The sequence below is a fragment of the Bactrocera neohumeralis genome, unplaced genomic scaffold (genome assembly GCF_024586455.1).
Source record: "Bactrocera neohumeralis isolate Rockhampton unplaced genomic scaffold, APGP_CSIRO_Bneo_wtdbg2-racon-allhic-juicebox.fasta_v2 cluster11, whole genome shotgun sequence".
In the NCBI taxonomy this organism is placed as follows: Eukaryota; Metazoa; Arthropoda; class Insecta; order Diptera; family Tephritidae; genus Bactrocera; species Bactrocera neohumeralis.
In genome coordinates, this window is record NW_026089624.1 from 7,915,746 (window position 1) to 7,935,335 (window position 19,590).

The window sequence follows — 19,590 nt, forward strand, 5'->3', positions numbered from 1 at the left end:
TCTAAGTCCCGGTATAAATAAATTGTTTTTGTTTCTGACAATAGCATTACATCAATATTATTTTCATCCAGAAATCTAATAAGTTCCAATTTATGTTGATTAATACCGTTAGCATTCCATAAACAAATGTTCAATACACTAATTTTTTACTTAAAAAAGTTTGCAACATTTGGTTTCGTGATTTGATTATCTCTTGAATCATATTTTGTATTGAAGCCATAAATCATAGCCACAAGTCATACATTGAGTAAGGTTGAAAATCATAGTTTCAACGCTTCCATTTGATTGATTTTGGGGCAATTGCATTTGTGCAGTATTATCTTTCACCACGTTTGCATAGCTCCCTTGTGTAGCATTGTCTTTAAGATTTACTGGTTTTGAAATATGGACGGGGATCTCTTTGGAGGAATATTCAATATTAGGTTACGACGTACTTGAATGCCCTGTGACAACTTCGATTTCAAATCTTTATATACAGTACAACCCCTGTAGTTAGCAGTGTGATTTCCTCAACAATTGCTGCATTTTTTACTTAATTCGTCTTTTCTAAGGGTGCATTTTGAAGCGGGATGTATATCACCACATACCACACAAACACTGCGTAGAGTGCAATATGATTTGATATGCCCATATTCTTGGCAGTTAGTACATTGTACCGGACCGTTTCTTTTATGTGGTTCTTCCACAGTTACTCTACGATGCAGCAAATATTTCAAATTATATATTGGATGTGTTTCGTCTTTTTTAAGTTGATTTGATTTCGACAACAATTCAATTTTAAAAATTGGCTGTGGTACTTCGTTTCTATTATGTAAATATATTTACAACTGTTTTAATATCAAAACCGAATTCTTCTAATGCTTCTTTGATTTCACCAGAGTCTACGGCAGACTGTATACCCTTAATTACAACAACTAGGCCCTTAGAGCTCTTCAATTGATACGAATAATAATTCTTGTATTTATTTGACAAAAATTTAACGATTTCCATAAAAATTTTTTCAGTGTAGGACTGAATTTTTGTTTCATCTATCAGCCGTGCTCCCAGTTTTACATTTCAATTTCACAATGTGATTTTAAAAATTTCCTGTGAAAGTGAATTCGTTTGCTCCCAATTTCACAAATTTTGTTATCGATATTTTCCCATTGTTTCCTCATTCTAAACAGCTGACAAGCATCTGAGAGGATTTTATTGAAAATTTATAAATTTTGTTAAATGCCATTTATTTTTTCAATTGCTTGTTTTGAAGCCAAAAGAAGGCGTAAAATTATAGAAATTTGGAGTTTTCAGTTTTTTTAATTATTATTAATGTTTTATTGTAGTATTGATTTGTATACTACAGCAAGATGCAAAAATAAATATACAATGTTCACATCGTTGGTGCCACATTTTTTACAATAGATATGGTTATATTTATATATAACATAAACCATGTTGAGTTAAAGTTTAAAACCTCAAACGTTATTATTTATCAGCCTTTTTAGAACTTCTAACTTTTCTGCTAAAATTTTTTGAATTATGCGGTGTGCTCTGCCGTTGTGGTTATGCCTCTTGATGTGTTATAAGTTTCTGTAGACTGGTTGCAATGGTTTTCATGGCTACCTCCTCAACAATTGGTGTTTCGGTTTGTATTGGCTCTTCAGTGCGTTGTGATACATTTTCTGCTTCTGTGTGCTCTTCCGGTACTCCAAAAGTAAGGGCACCTTCCAACCCATTCACCATTTCGAACAGACCAAATATTTTTGCAACTTCCTCCTCAATTGGTAAAATAAAGGTCTGATCTTATGGACCTCCCCCGGTGGCTTTGCCTTGCTTCTTATTGTGCGCCAGTTTTTTGAGAATATGCATTTTCCAATCGAGCCATACCTTTTAAGAAAACCCGAACTTACTTTTGTTTAACATTTATATTTGCTGTTAACCTGAAATACCTTACTTTTTTCCAACCGGCAATGTCCTTGATTCGTGGGAAAGCAGCATTTAGTTTGCAGACTAATGCATGCCATTTGTCAGCAGCTATTGTCCGGTCACCTTTAATAAAGCCTCTGGCTAAATCCTGGTTCAATTTCATGAATTCCACGAAAACGTTATCTTGCATTTGAGTTTTATGTTTGCCCCTGCAATGAAGATTATTTAATACTCATAAAATATGATATCAATTGACAAATTTAATAATTACTTACATGTTGCTGGTTTCATTTTCCCCAAATAATTCCGATGACATGAAACAGCTGACGAGCTTAAGCATTGTTGCCACAGCTGTGATTTTAAAATCGCGTTGTTTTTATTTAAGAATGCTTTGATATTGTATGAAAACTATTCATTGTTCTTTAAATAAGTTAACTCAATAATTTTTATTTTGGATATAATATGTTGGACATGCCAAGGATTGCAGAAGTCAAATCGTATGGTTTTCTTCATATTAATATCAAAGCAAAGAGGTTATCCTCAAAGCAAATATCATAAAGCAAACAATATTCTGTGTATAAAATACTACAGAAAATCCATCTTATTCTTGCAAAATGCTCCCACATTTGTTACAAATACGAAGAAAAATATTCCGGTTTGTAAGAAACATCGACGGACTAACAAGGTCATTAACTAATGTTAATTATTTAAAATTTCAAAGAAACCGGCAATACTAATAAAAGAAATAACATTAGACTTAACTACTTAAATAAATTAAAGAATACACCTTTACATAAAGTTTTATATAATTTATAACGAACACGAAATGAATCGTTGGGAATTTGTTCCGGAAAGCAAGTCAACCCTTCCTCACAATCGGTTATCGTTGTAGCAATTCACTAACAGCTGTTGTTGAATATTTCCTTTCGGATTGAGCGATGCATGATTTCTTTGAGTATATCAGCAAATAATGTAAAAAATTCGTATATACCAATAAATAAGTAATTTAAAAAGGTCATGAGTAGCACCTACAAATATCAAAGGATATATCAAAAAAATTTCTTATAGAAAATAATTTCTCATTTTAACACATTTTGCCATTTACTTTTCATTTCACTGCCAACAAAGAACTCGGATTCGATTCACAAAAAATAATGTGAATGTGAAAGTGGGAGCATCAAATATGTGATTTCAAACCGGATTCACAAGGAAATTTGTGAATGTGAAATTGGGAGCACGGCTGCATATTGCCTTTTTTCAAAGGCACTATATGAAAATTGTTAGTACCTACAATTTCACTCAATATCGCTACAAGAGTATTACTGCTACGCTCGCGCAAATATATTAGAGGTGGTTTGGCATTAGCGACTGTGGTGGTACCCTTCGCATCGTCGTCGGAACCATTGCTTATTATGGAAAATCGATGGCTATTTAAAACTTCCGTTTTATTTTTATTTGGTGTGCCGTCTTGAAAGTTTTTAGGATTGACCGCTGACCTTGAAGGACTTCCTTTTTATATTAACGAAGCGGTCAAAGCCTGTTTGTACAGATGGGTTATTTTAATACGCTTTTATTAGCTTCACTTGTATGTATGTATGTTTGTTTGTAAATTTTTTAAGTGGTACGGAAACCTAGAATATTTGGACGACACTGTAGGAAGGTAATACACCCAACTCCTTTTTTACACGGTTTCTTTTTACACGGTGAATTTTTTTTTTTTTTTGTAAAAAATTTTTAATCTAGTACGGTTTCAAAATCACTGTCTTGTAATTATGTTTGTTTTTACCACACTTAGCACCATTGCTGAAATGAATATACATAGAAATAACTTTATTCGATATATCTTACCTACACATTTTGTTCGCATGATCGTTCCAGCGTTGATACCGACTTTAATCCAGTTCGTCGCAAACTGTTGCGCTTGTTCTCAAGTTGCGACGAATAATTATGTAGCTATGTAAATATTTTTTCCTTATTTCTGGATTTTGGATTAACAGATTTCTTTTGTTTTTGGCTTAGTCTACCAATTTTTCACCTGTATGAATTATGTATTTTAAGTTTTAATGTTCATTAAAATGCCATATGAATATACAATTTGTATGCATATCTGAAATTTTATAGTTTTCAACATTTTTACACGGTTTTACGAAGTAAATATAGTTCCTTATTTCACATTACACGGTTTTCAGATGACATGGAACGTATCCCCATTTTACTATAAGAAAACGCCACTCTTTTTTACACGGTTTCTTTTAACACGGATTTCTGAGGAACGGTTGACAGTCATAATTTTTTTTTTTATAATTTGGTCTATCTTAAAGCGTAAAATAACAACATTACCTTTGTAAATTAAAATTAACGTATATAACCATTTTTTCGAGACGCAAAAGTCCGTTTGACGAACAAAAACAAATATTTTATAAATCGCTCATAAGTTTTCCTCATTTTTATGTTCAGAGTGCAGAATGGATGATAACAACAACTGATGAGTCGACGTTGCGAGTTTTCGAGAGAAAAGTTTGAAACATATTGAATGATTTATGGTCTTTTTTCATCTGAATATCGCATTCATGGAATAATGAGCTGTATGAGATATATGACGACATTGACATAGTTCAGCGAATTAAAAGACAGCGGAAAAAGTTGGCTAGAATGGTCTGTTGTCCGAATGACGAAAACACTCCAGCTCTTGAAAGTATTCGACGCATTTATAACCGAGCTGAAAAATAAAAGAGGAAGAGGAAGACCTCCACCTCTGGATTTCTTTTTTGTAGAGAAAGACAAAAAAATTTTTAATATCAAAATCCACTTATTTTTTCAAAAATATTAAACGATTTTGGCGCGCGTTTGAACTTCGGCTATAACTCTATTAGCATATCTGACAGATGGCATCGTTAATCCGCATTAATCCGCACTTAAGCAAATAAACGTTGACCTCTTAGTTTATTTTACCAAAAAGAATAAAAAGAGTTTGCCAAAACAAAACTAAGCAAGGACATGCTAATATCCTGAAAGGTTTTAGTGTTTAAAAATGAAAGTTGTTCCAGTCGATGTAAACATTAGCATTGTTAGTGACCAATCTTTTTACTTAAACCATTTTTTATTACAAAAACATATCAACACAGTTATTTTACTTATTTCAAAAAAACCGAAAATCAAACATGTGGCAGAAGTTTCCGTGGGAACATTGATAAAAAACGTTAAATATTAGTTTCGGCTCATCTAAAAACATCTGTCATTGACTGCTGTATTTCATTCGTCAAAGATGAAAATGCCACAATGTTGCGTCCCATATTTTTTATCATTTAACAATGTCATCAAGTTCGTCGCGCCTTTTTGAGAGTTATGCCGTTAATTATTTTTGATTCAGCAACGGATTTATCATTGAATATTTATGATTTATAAAAACAAATGTCCTGAATTAACCCGAAAAATGCAATTAAAGAGATGTTTAACGCTGCCGTCTGTCAATGTTAAGACCTTAGATGAAAAACCCAATTAAGAAGAAAAAGAAACAAAATAAACGTGTTAAAAATAGTAATGGTAAAATATGTTAATAATTAGTAGCAAAAAGGCATATTTAAGAATAATTAAAGTCCATTTATTATTCGAATGGATACATTTTTCATTTTTTGTCTCCATTTGTAACGGCCAATATATCGAAGAATTCCGAATGCGAAACAGCATGAACAGCTGAACAGTGTATATTAAGTTTGCCACGACGTTTGTAACACCCAGAAGGAAGCGTCGGAGACCCTATAAAGTATGTACATATATAAATGATCAGTATGTCGAGCTGAGTCGATTTAGCCATGTCCGTCTGTCTGTCTGTATATATACGAACTAGTCCCTCAGTTTTAAAGATATCGTTTTGAAATTTTGCAAACGTCATTTTCTCTTCAGGAAGCTGCTCATTTGTCGGAACTACCGATATCGGAGCACTATAACATATAGCTGTCATATAAACTGAACGAAGGGAATCAAGTTCGTGCATGGAAAACTTTCACATTTGACAAGATATATTAACGAAATTTGGTATAGATTATTTTCTAAGGCAACAATGTAATCTCCAAAGAAATTGTTCAGATCGGTTAACTATAGCATATAGCTGCCATACAATCTGAACGATCGGAATCAAGTTCTTGTATGGAAAACTTTCAGATTTGACAAGATATATAAATTTGGTATTGATTATTTTCTAAAGCAAAAATGTAATATCAGAAGAAATTGTGCAGATCGGCTCAATATAGCATATAGATGCCATACAAACCGAACGATCGGAATCAAAAACTTGTATGGAAAACTTTCGCATTTGACGTGGTATCTTCACGAAATTTGACATGGATTACTGCTTAAGGTAATAATATAATCTCCGAAAAAATTGTTCAGATCATACAAACTGAACACATATGTAGTTACTAACAGAAATGCACCTGTGAAGAGTATTTAACTTCGGTGCAACCGAAGTTAACGTTTTTTCTTGTTATTACATAAATTTGCATTTATTTAATACTTTTTTATTTCATTTTACAGATAAAATGCCGAAAACAACCAGCAGTTGGAAGAAATGTGTTGCAGGCTGCAGCGAGGGAGGCAGAATATTTAGCTTTCCAAACAGTGGAACGGATTTCGAACGGTGAGTAAAAAACGTTAAATAGTGCAAAAAGTGTTTGTGACTTAGTGAAAAATTTCGATGAAATAAGTGTTTCGATTGTTCAATTAAAATATTAATTTTGGATAACGAAATTGAAATTCCGGGCATTTTTAAGTGTGATGTGCTGAACATGTAGATCACGACAGACTGCAAGCGACATCTGTCAAATATTAAAATACACACGTTCTCATGGACACAGTTATGTAGTCGTGCAGCTGCCTCAATAACTGTGTCCTTAAGAACGTGTGTATTTTAATATTTAACAAATGTCACTTACAGTCTGTCGCGCTCTACGTGTTCAGAGCGTAACTGTCAATTTATTGCCATTGCCGTTAATTAATTAAATAAATTATTTTAAAGTAACGATTTATCATTGAATATTTATGATTTATAAAAAACAAATCGTACTTTTAATTATTCATTAAATATGCACTTTTTGCACTATTATTATTATACATATTTTATCATTATATTATATATAATTCGTATTTTATTTTGTTTCTTTTTTTGTTTCTTCTTTTGTTTCTCAAACGTTTAGGTGTTTTTGAAGATCTAGATGAAAAAACACCTAAACACATTTTTGCGTGTGAACGGCATTTTTCTAATGAAATGCGTATCGCAAAAAATTGCGTCCGAGAGCCGTTCCGGATATCAATTTAATTATTGAGCCAATATTTAACGCCGCAAATTCTTTTTTTGAAAACGCTACTGAAATGGGTTGGTCAGATATAGTCTATTTTTATAAACATGACTCTAAGTCGAGTTATCGGTGTGCGCATAAATTAACCGATGCTCATATTTACCCCAATACCTTTCAAAAAATGAAAGTTAAATTCGCGTCTCAAGTGTTAAGTAATACGGTCGCTTCAGGTATGCTTTCTCTTTACAGCTCGGGAGCCTTCAGCTCAAATAGTATGAGCTTTATTAATACCGCGGATTTCGTTTCTTTTTTCAATAAATTATTCGATATCTTTAATAGTAGTTTTACTGGGGCCATTGTACCCACTAAAAAAGTTTTTATAAGTTCCCCAGAGCAAAACCAGTTTTTAGATGAGGCAGAAAAAGTTTTAAAAACAATTCTTCTCGTAGATGAGTTTGGAAACAACACAACACATAATTTCAATTTCATCAGGGGTGGTTAATTGATATTAATAGTTTAAGACGATTGTGGCGATCTCTGTCACACTCAGGGTTTCCTTACCTAAAGACAAGACGACTATGTCAGGACAGCTTAGAGCATTTTTTGGTCAGATTAGAAGTAGGGGAGGTACTAGAGTTACACCTTTCATGTTCTCTAGTTTATTTAAGAAGTCGTGGAGCTTACGTTACGTAAATATCGTAACAAAAGGTAACTGTGAGCTTCCTTTAGAACCCGAAGCCACAGTTATTTCAGAACATAGCCATAATGTTCTTCTTAATGTGTGCAATGATTCCGTTTTAAATGACCTTTCTTGGCAGGATTTCCAGGGTTTATCACGGCCCGAACACTCCATTGTTAGATCCATTACTTTGGATAGTAGTTTAGAAATTAACTTTTTAAAGGGAAATGCTTTTAATTATTTTTGCAGCTACCTTTATTTGAAAATGTTTAAAACGCACATATGCCTTCTGCCATTACCTTATTTAGCAGATGATATTCCTTCAGATGAATTCATCTTCATACACCAAAACCAGATCGATAAATGCAACTTAGTGAAGCCGCCTGAAGAATTTGTTGCATTGGTCAGTAATTTAAAAATAAAATTTGGTGAGGAATTTGACAGAAATTCCTCACATAAAATAGGTGTAGGAGAAGTTATTTTTACTAAATTAAAATATATTAGGCCCTTCTTGTGTTGTGAAGACTGTGACCCAAAGGTAGTTATTGCTTTATTTATTAGAATTAGAATTTATTTTGTGACAAAATTTTTAAATAAAGATTTATCTCTACCCAATTTTAAGAATAAAATTTTGTGTGTTTCACATTTCTAGTTTTTTCGCATTAAGAGGCTCTAAGGTTAGAACGATAAACATTAAAAAGTTTTTAATTACAAATTAGAATTGGGGCATAAATATTGACATTTGTACATACGTTTATTTTTATAGTTTTAAGTATTATACTTTATTAAAATTCTGTGATATGGAGTGATATTGTTTTTGTTAATTTTTTTATACAATATGAATTGTTATCGTTTTGTTTTTTCATTTTTTTCTGTAAATAAATTTTTAATGGGTGATATAGGCCAACTGGTGAACCGAGCACCCAAAAATAATTTCGGTAACGCGCCCTTCTGCATACCCCATAGGTGGAGTGGAAAATGCGAATTGGGTGTTTTATTTGAAATGCCTAAAAAATAACTTTTTTTCTGATCTGGCTACAATGAAAAATGTCATAAAAAACGCTAAAATGTTAAACTTTACGATAAAATTGTGAGTTTTCAGATAAGAACGGTAGTGTTGCTAAATTCGAATATAAAAAATCCAACCTACATATGTTAAGTTTGAGAGCTTCATCGTCAAAATTTGAATTAAGTTCATCTATGTACTGCTGCTGATTTTATGCACGTAGAAAGTTGTAAAAAAATAATCGCGCGAAAATGTTCGCGATTTATTTCCATTTTTTGGTCGAGATGCTATCAAAAATGTTAAACTTTACGATAGAATTGTGAGTTTTCAGATAGGAACGGTAGTGTTGTTAAACTCCGATATAAAAAATCCAACCTACATATGTTAAGTTTGAGAGCTTCCAGGTGAGCGAATATTGAGAGCAAACCAAAACAGAGATAATGAATAGTTCATTGATTAGTTAGTTGCCAAAGAAAAAAACTTGGCAGGACTTGAAAATTTATGATTTTGCTAAAACTCCGTCAAACTGGCTTGTCTGCAACTGTGCTTGGTACCGAACACTCGCCCACTTAATTTCCTTAAAACGTATGTGTGACGACGACGCACATTGGGATTTCCGTGGCTGAAATTCAAAAATGGCATGTTGTCTGATTTGAATGAAAATTTCACAGTTTGTTACCACCTATCTATACATTATTTTCCCAAAGTATTAGGATTCTTTCTGCATTAGTTTTTTGTCCAGAACTGCCCAAAGTTGGTGAATGTGGAGAACATCAAAATTAGCAAAAAATTTACTCAAAAGTCAAATCATTGATACAATAAAACAATTATTGAAATTCAACTTTATTATTATTTTTCATTTATAATATGTATCAAAGAAAAAAATTGCATCAAAATCCATTGAAAAAAATAATGCATAAAAAATATTGTGGAACAACATAATTTGGACGTCAAAATTTCATTGTTCTTCAAATTCAAAGTGGTGCATCTTTTTAGCGCTGTCTACCGCTGTCGACATACATACACCGAATTAAAGCCTGAAGTCTCAGCTAAACGATAAAAAAAATTCAGCTGCCCCAAATTGCCCCCCTTGAAAAAAACAATGAGATACTCTAAAATGGCAAGTTACCGCCCAAAAGTATGCAATATATATGTAACAAGGATTACAGGAACTATAGGATGTGTCATTCCAGAAGAATTGGACGCATATCCACTAACGAAGATGTGATGCATCACTTATTAATGTCTTCGGATCCGTACATAAACATTTTTCGTACTAAAATAAAATTAAAAAAATTAGAATGTCACGAAGATGTAAAAAAGTTGCTAAAAGAGACTTGATAAAAGAGAATTTAGTTTGTATGGGAGGTGGGCGTAAAAATGGGCGGATATTATTGAAATTTAACACCAACATATATAATGTCATAAAAATGCTATGTACCAAAAATCAGTGATGTAGGTCAAAAATTAAGTTTCACCTTATATGGGAGGTGGGCGTAAAAAAGGGGGCATGATTTTGATTTTTTCATTTTTTTCTTGATTGGAATCCAAAACAATGATGTACCAAATGTCATTGTCCTGCGACAACTCTTTATATTTTTAGCCGCAGTATGCACTAGCAGAAACCTATGTGCGACGTGACGATTGTCCGATATTCACATACGGTATAAACTGAAAAGTCGGATGTATAGTGTATATAGGGAAGTTTTGAGTTTATTGCATTTACATTTGCCATTAACTTTCAACTTTCCATATAACACATTCCATAGAATTCTTTTACTATACATTACTTGATTTGGTACAAAATATTGATATTTAAATTTAAATAAATATTATGTTTGACTTTTTAGCGAAAATATCGGTGATTCTGTAAGATATCTTAATAATCTCGTTTTTAATAATAAGAAGTTTATACAAAACGTATTGCGAATTTTGAACACTTTTTTGTGTTTGTTTTAATTATCTTCAAATTATTCGTGTTTTTGTAAACACTCAAAAGTGAATTTTTCGATTTTTAAAATGGTTGATTTTATTGAGCAATAAACTTGCAGAAATATTAGAAAGGTCGCTGAAGGCGTTTGATGATCAAGACTTTTATAAGTGGTTTAAAGTGAACCGAGAACGCGTTAAAGACGAACGTCGCTCTATGTCTACCACACTATGTAAAGGATATGGTGCTTGGAAATCATTTTGAAAAACGTTTTGCGTCGCAAGCATGTCGAGTCTCGATTGATGCCAAAATGGCTCTAATGCACCATGCATTGGTCTTTTGCGACGCCAAAATCTCAACTCATATCGTTCCGCAACTATCGTATTCGGCTATTTTGGTCCGTGCGACTTCTGGCCATTTAGGAAATTCGAAAGAAACTGAATCAAAGAAGGTCCCGAAGGCTATACCGGAAAAATTCTATTCAGTTGCAGTTATGTTCAAAAAAAGTTGGCAAAACATCGTACTTAGTCCTTCACGGTGTACGGACGTGTTTTCTAACTCGCTCCGTGTATTCAAATTAAGAAAAAAGTAACCAATTAATAATAATAAAATAAAAACAAACAATCAACAAAAAATCAGTGCTCACAAATTATTATTTATAAACATAAGCAAATAGTGCACGAAAAGATCAAAACAAAACAAAAAAATAATAATAAAAACAATAATGAGTGCTTCGCAGCCTCACCAGCAAAGCCGTAGGCATTCCCTAAATGCCTACTTCTGCTTTGTCGACCCAACAACAATAACAACTACTGGCAATAAAAAGGGTAACGGCGATGATGAGTCATCACGGCGATCAGCAGAAAAGAAAACGCAGCAAAAAACACAGTCAGCAAAAGCAGCAGAAAACAACAATCAGGCAACAACAAATGCGCTGACAGCAACCAGTCTGCAGGTACCAGCAAACGCGCAGGCAACGAAGAAAATCACAACGCAAGGTGAGAACGCAAAAAAAAAAAGGCCCGTCTGTACAAAGAGGCATTGACCGCTACGTCAATATAAAAAGGAAATTAAGTCCTTCAAAGTCAGCGGTCAATCCAAAGAAATTTCAAGGCGGCACGCCAAATAAAAATAAAAACGAAGTTTTAAATGGAAACAGATTTGCCATACTAAGCAATGGTTCAGACGACGATGCAAAGGGTACCACCACAGTCGTTAATGCCAAACCACCTCCAATATATTTGCGTGAGCGTAGCAGTAATGGTCTCGTTGCTGAATTAAGTAAAATTGTAGGCACTAACAATTTTTCATAGTGCCTTTGAAAAGGCAATATAGATTTAGTCCAAATGAAAAAAGTTGTATGGATAAGTTAAATTTTTATCAAATAAAAACAAGAATTATTATTCGTATCAACTGAAAAGCTCTAAGGGCCTAGTTGTTGTAATCAAGGGTATAGAGTCCGCCGTAGACTCTAGGGAAGTCAAAGAAGCATTGGAAAAATGCGGTTTTGGAATTAATACAGTTGTAAATATATTTAATAGAAACAAAGTACCACAGCCAATGTTTAAAATTTAATTGTTGCCGAACACAAATCAACTTAAAAAAAATGAAACACATCGAATATATAATTTGAAATATTTGCTGTATCGTAGAGTAACTGTTGAAGAACCACATAAAAGAAACGGTCCGGTACATGTAGTTACTGCCAAGAATATGGCAGTATCATATTGTACTCTACGCAGTGTTTGTGTGGTATGTGGTGATTAACATCCCACTTCTAAATGCACCCTTAAGAAAGAAGAATTAAATAAAAAATGCAGCAATTGCGAAGGAAATCACACTGCTAACTACAGAGGTTGCCCTGTATATAAAGATTTGAAATCGAAGTTGTCACAGGGAATTCAAGCACATCGTAACCAAATGTTACAAACACCCCGTAATGAAATTATAGCAACCTCAGAAAAAATATCTAATCCTACGAGTATTACTTCTAACAGTAGTAATCTGCAAGGAAGCTATGCAAATGTGGTGAAAGGCAACACTGTACAAATGCAACTACCGCAAAATCCTCCAAATGGAGGTATTGAAATTATGATTATAAATCTTACGCAGTGTATGACACAATTCATGTCGACCATGCAAAACATGATCCAAGATTTAATAAAAACACAAAATCAAATGGTGCAAAATTTATTAAGTAAAATGAGCTTACTAAATATCTGTATATGAAATGCCAACGGTGTTAACCAACATAAATTAGAGATTATCAGATTTCTGTCTGAAAAGAATATAGATATAATGCTTATTTCAGAAACTCATCTAACAAATAAAAATAATTTCAATATACTGGGATTTAGACTATATGTTACAAATCATCCGGATGGAAATGCGCATGGTAGCACGGCAGTGTTGATTAGAAATCGTTTAAACCACTATGCTCTAAAATCTCATGCTACACCACAGTTACAAGCTACAACAATATCACTAAAAAATCGGGGTTGTGACTTACCCCTTACGGATATATACTGTCCACCTCGTTTTAAAATCACAGAAATCGAATTTAAGGACTTTTGTGGATCACTAGGTCAAAGATGGAGGAGGATGGAACATGTATAGAAGTTCACGCAAGTGAGGAAAGTTCTCTGATCGCCATTCACTTGGGAGTGGCCACAAACGATTCTTTTACACATGGCTCAAGCAGCTCACTACTTCCGCTCTTTGACCAAGTATCCTCTGGGTAGCCTAAGAACATCCGTTCGAAGGCGAGCTAATGTGAGAAGGCGAAACATCCCCTACATAGGGTTGTGCGCTGGGTTTGGTACCCGCCACGTAAAAAAACACCCCCAGTGAATAGTTATAACCAGCCTCGGATGAGAGACCCCCCTTTTGATGACGACCATGGCAAACGAAATAAGGACTACGATATAAGGGCATGAACCTGGAATGTCCGGACCCTTATTTGGGAAGGTGCCGCTGCCCAGCTGGTTGATGTTCTCGCGAAAATAAAGGCTGACATCACCGCCGTCCTTGAAATGCGATGGACGAGACAAGGACAGAGACGAGTAGGTCCTTGTGACATTTACTACAGTGGCCATATAAAGGAGCGCAAGTTTGGTGTTGGGATTCACTCCGGTGAATGAACGTCTAGCCACAATCCGCATCAAAGCGAGGTTCTTCAACATATCGCTGATTTGCGCCCACGCCCCGACGGAAGAGAAGGACGATGTGACCAAAGATGCCTTCTATGAGCGCTTGAAGCGCGCCTATGAGAGCTGCCCCCGCCACGATGTCAAAATCGTGCTTGGCGACTTTAACGCCAGGGTGGGCAAAGAAGGTGTCTTTGGCACTACGGTCGGTAAATTCGGCCTCCACGACGAAACATCCCCTAATGGGCTGTAGTGCTAGATTCCAGAATAAGAAGATTCATCAAGCTACCTGGCTGTCTCTGGATCGAAAAACTACCAACCAGATCGATCATGTTGTGATAGATGGAAGACACTCGGACCACTATCTTGTTGCAGCCAATATTCGCACCCGCCTCTGTGCAGCAAAAAACGCACGCCAACAAACACAAGGAAGGTTAGACGTCGAGAAACTGCAATCACAACAGACAGCCGAACGATTTTCTACTCGGCTTGCACTCCTGCTCTCTGAGAGCACTCTTCAACAACTCGGTATAAGGGAACTGTGGGACGGCATTTCAAATTCCTTACGTACAGCTGCAACCGCAGCCATTGGTTTTCGGAAAGTGCAAAAGAACAGCTGGTACGACGAGGAGTGCCGTGTCGCAGCGGAGAGAAAACAGGCTGCCTACCTCGCAACGTTACGATCGACCACAACACGTGCGGGATGGGATAGATACCGAGAGTTGAAAAGGGAAGCGAGACGCATTTGCAGACAAAAAAAGAAAGAGGCTGAAATGCGTGAGTACGAAGAGTTTGATAAGCTAGCCGACAGGGGTTATGCTCGAAAATTCTACGAAAAGATGCGGCGGCTTACAGAAGGTTTAAAGACCGGAGTATACTCTTGTAGAACCCCCAAAAGTGATCTAGTGACCGATGCCCAGAGCATACTTAAATTATGGAGGGAACACTTCTCCAGCCTGCTGAATGGCAGTGAATGCACAACGCCAGGAGAAGGCGAACGTGATTCCCCAATCGATGACGATGGAGCAGACGTTCCATTGCTCGACCATGAAGAAGTTCGAATAGCAATTACCCGCCTGAAGAACAATAAAGCGGCGGGAGCCGATGGATTGCCGGCCGAGCTATTCAAACACGGCGGCGATGAACTGATAGGGAGCTTCATCAGCTTCTTTGTAAAATATGGTTGGACGAAAGCATGCCCAATGGTTGGAATTTAAATGGGCTCTGTTCAATCCACAAAAAGGGAGACCCACAAGCTGCGCCAACTACCGCGGGATAAGCCTCCTCAACATCGCCTATAAGGTTCTATCGAGCGTATCGTAAGATTAAAGCCCACCGTCAACAAACTTTTTGGACCTTATCAGTCTGGCTTTAGACCTGGCAAATTAACAACCGACCAGATATTCACCGTGCGCCAAATCTTGGAAAAGACCCGTAAAAGAGAATCGACACACACCACCTCTTCATCGATTTCAAAACTGCTTTCGACACCACGAAAAGGAGGTGCCTTTATGCCGCGATGTCTGAATTTGGTACCCCCGGAAAATTAATACGACTGTGTAAACTGAAGTTCAGCAACACCAAAAGCTCCGTCAGGATCGGGAAGGACCTCTCCGAGCCGTTCGATACCAAACTTCTTCAATCTGCTTCTGGAGTAAATAATTCGAGCTGCAGAACTAAATAGAGAAGGTACCATCTTCTGTATGAGTGTACAACTCCTGGCGTATGCCGATGATATTGATATCATCGGCCTCAACACCCGCGCCGTTAGTTCTGCTTTCTCCAGGATGGACAAGGAAGCACATAAAATGGGTCTGGCAGTGAACGAGGGCAAAATGAAATATCTCCTGTCATCAAACAAACAGTTGTCGCACTCGCGACTTGGCTCTCACGTCACTGTTGACAGTCATAACTTTGAAGTTGTAGATAATTTCGTCTATCTTGGAACCAGCGTAAACACCACCAACAACGTCAGCCTGGAAATCCAACGCAGGATTGCTCTTGCCAACAGGTGCTACTTTGGACTGAGTAGGCAATTGAAAAGTAAAGTCCTCTCTCGACGAAAAAAAGCTAAACTCTATAAGTCGCTCATAATTCCCGTCCCGCTATATGGTGCAGAGGCTTGGGCGATGACAGCAAGCGATGAGTCGACGTTACGAGTTTTCGAGAGAAAAATTCTGCGAAAGATTTATGGTCCCTTGCGCATTGGCCAAGGCGAATATTGCATTCGATGGAACGATGAGCTGTACGAGATATACGACGACATTGACATAGTTCAGCGAATTAAAAGACAGCGGCTACGCTGGCTAGGTCATGTTGTCCGGATGGATGAAAACACTCCAGCTCTGAAAGAATTCGACGCAGTACCCGCCGGAGGAAGCAGAGGAAGAGGAAGACCTCCACTCCGTTGGAAGGACCAAGTGGAGAAGGACATGGCTTCGCATGGAATATCCAATTGGCGCAACGTAGCGAAAGGCAGAAACGACTGGAGCGCTGTTGTTAACTCGGCTATAATCGCGTAAGCGGTGCCTACGCCAATTAAGAAGAAGAAGAAGCTCAAAGATTTCTAGCAGGCGGAGATTACAATGCAAAGCACACGTACTGGGGCTCACGTATTATTAATCCGAAAGGACGACAGCTGTATCAAACTGTTATAAATAGGCACAATAACCTTGAAATAATATCTCCTAGTAAGCCGACATATGGGCCTAGTGATCGTAGGAAAATACCTGATTTAATAGATTTTGCTGTAATCAAAAATATAGATAAATCGCACATAACAGCTGATACATGTACTGATCTATCTTCTGATCACTCTCCGGTACTAATAAAGTTATGTGAACAACCTATTTTCGTTAATCCAAAAGTGGGTCGAACATCGTAAAAAACGAATTGGCTAAAATATAAAAAATACGTCAGTAGCCACATTAATATTGAGTACAAAATAAATACAGGAAGAGATATTGACGAAAGCATAAGAGAAATCAATGATACGAGTATAATAACTAGCGCAGCTGTCTTAGCAACACGAAACAAAAGCTATAATTGTTTTGCAAATCACCTAGAGGAGGTATTTCAACCCAATTTGCCAAAGAACAACTTTAAGCTGTCAATCTTACCCAGCACAGCTAAAGAGTCGCTCGAGTCTCTTAAGACTTCACCTTCTGAAGTTATTGTTATCATCAAAGAACTTAATCCAAAAAAGGCGCTGGGACATGGTAATATTTCCCCAAAAATGCTAATTGAGTTACCAATTATTGCTGTAGAGGTGCTCTCTTTGCTCTTAAATGCAATTCTTAGTTTCGGATACTATCCAATTTCATGGAAAAAGTCGCAGATTATCTTGATAGATAAGCCTGGGAAAGACTTAACACAGCTGTCTTCATACAGACCAATCAGTCTTCTACCCCGTCTTTCAAAAGTATTTAAAAAAGTATTGCTATCAAAGATGTCCCCTTTCCTCCATGAAAGTAATACAATACCAGTGCAACAATTCGGTTTTCGAGCGAAAAATGGCACAATAGGGCAAGTAAATAGAATTACTAACGAGATAAGGAAAGCATTTGAGCACAGCGAGTACTGTTCAGCAATATTTCTCGATGTAGCTCAGGCGTTTGATAAGGTGTGGCACGAAGGTCTTTTATACAAGATTAAAAAAATTCTACCTTTAGAATTGTATAAAACATTGGAGTCTTACTTAAAAAATGGAAAATTTATGGTGAAAGTGGAATACTTCAAATCTGATGTACGACAGATAAGGGCTGGTGTACCCCAGGGCAGTGTTTTAGGCCCAACACTATACATCATACATATATGCAGCAGATCTTCCAACAGCTAATAATGTATTAACTTCAACTTTTGCGGATGAGACAGCTATAATGAGCCGTAACAAATGCTACATTTTGGCATCACGAATATTAGCGAAACATTTAAGTTCTGTCGAAGAGTGGCTAGCGAACCGGCGTATAAACGTGAATAAACAGAAATGTAAGCATATTACATTTTCGCTAAGACCAAAGATGTGCCCGGGAATAAAAATAAACAATATTTTAGTACCCCAAGCGAACGAAGTAACATATCTTGGTATTCACCTAGATAGAAGGCTTACGTGGAGAAAACACATCTCTAGCAAAATAACATGTATGAAGATTAGAGCTGCAAATTTAAATTGGCTTTTAAATAAAAACTCCAAACTTAGCCTAGACAACAAAATCCGCTTAAATCATATAAAAAAAAGTTGATATACACTAACGATTATTTATATAAATCAAACGTAACTACAATAATGTTTGATGTACCAGGTTGTTCAATAAGTTTTGTCGTTTGATAACACAATTTTACGATTATAAATACACTTTATTCTTCAGTATAATCTCCTTGAACATTAATACACTTTCTCCAACGATCCTCTAATCTGTGGATCCCATTCTGACGTGAGAATCCGGAAGGTCTGCAAAATACGCTTCAATAGCCGTTATGACCTCTTCATTTGATGAAAACGCTTGTTTTGAGTTCTGGAAACAAATGGAAGTCGCTGGGGGCCAAATCTGGTGAATACGGTGGATGCTCTAACAATTCGAACTATAATTCATATAACAGATTGTCAAAATTCTCTTGTGACGCGGTACATGGTCCTGATGAAAAAGGATTTTTTCTTCTGCAAACCGGGTCTTTTTTCACGAATTTTTTTCTTCAACTGGTCCAAAAGGTTGCAATAATATTCAGAATTAATTGTTTTATCAGTTTGCAAGTAATCCACAAACTGGTGAAAATGCCTTTCGCATCCCAAAAACCTGCTGCTATAAAAAGCGAACGAAATAACATATCTTGGTATTCACCTAGATAGAAGGCTCATGTGGATAAAACACATCTCTAGTAAAATAATATGTATGAAGATTAGAGCTGCAAATTTAAATTGGCTTTTAAATAAAAACTCCAAACTTAGCCTAGACAACAAAGTGCTTTTATATAATGCGGTCATAAAGCCGATTTGGATGAATGGCATTCAACTGTGGGGTACGACCTGTGCAACTAATATTGATCTAATACAAAGGTTCCATTCAAAAATGCTTAGAACTATCATGTGTTTATCATGGTACATGCGTAACGAAAATATCCATAAAGACCTTGGTATTCCGATGGTAAAAAAGAAGTAGAAGACAGCAGAATTAAATATATATCGAAACTCCGAGATCACCCAAACCCTTTGGCTAATGCTTTGGTACATTCCTGCGATCAAACACGACTTAAAAGAAGAGATATGCCTGCGTTCTAAAGAGCGACGTGTCACCAAAACATCTCAATCACTTGCTTGAGTCTGTCTAGTTTTTAAATAGATTTAAGATTTTATTACTTATTCTTAGGCTTTAAGAAAAAGAAGATTCAATAAATAAAATAATTTTGAAAAAAAAATGTTAGTGGTATGTACTTTAAAACTTCTAGAATGCAGGCCACGCCCACTTTTTAAACATTTTTCAACCATAAATGCCCCTCTCTAAAGCAATTCGTTTTACTAAATTACAGCCTGGTATCTTATTGTTGAGCTTAGTTATGGCACTTTAGAGGTTCTCGATTAATAGCGTTTTGTTGGCGTGGAGATGGTCCGCTTCCGCCCATAGGCAATGCCATTC

General features: G+C 36.0%; 1 protein-coding gene across 8 annotated transcripts in view; it reads right to left on the reverse strand.

The window, feature by feature from the left end:
• LOC126765667 (glutamate receptor ionotropic, kainate 2-like) overlaps positions 1-19,590 on the reverse strand; it is a 133,043-nt gene that overhangs the window by 77,600 nt on the left and 35,853 nt on the right. Inside the window, exon 1 of one of the 8 annotated variants that reach the window (XM_050483257.1) lies at positions 3,754-3,898. The exons of the other annotated variants lie outside the window; for them this stretch is intronic. Coding sequence (XP_050339214.1) covers positions 3,754-3,772 — 19 coding nt within the window. The 5' untranslated portion in view covers positions 3,773-3,898. Of the gene's footprint in view, positions 1-3,753; positions 3,899-19,590 lie in introns of those variants that run through there. 8 annotated transcript variants of the gene reach the window in all.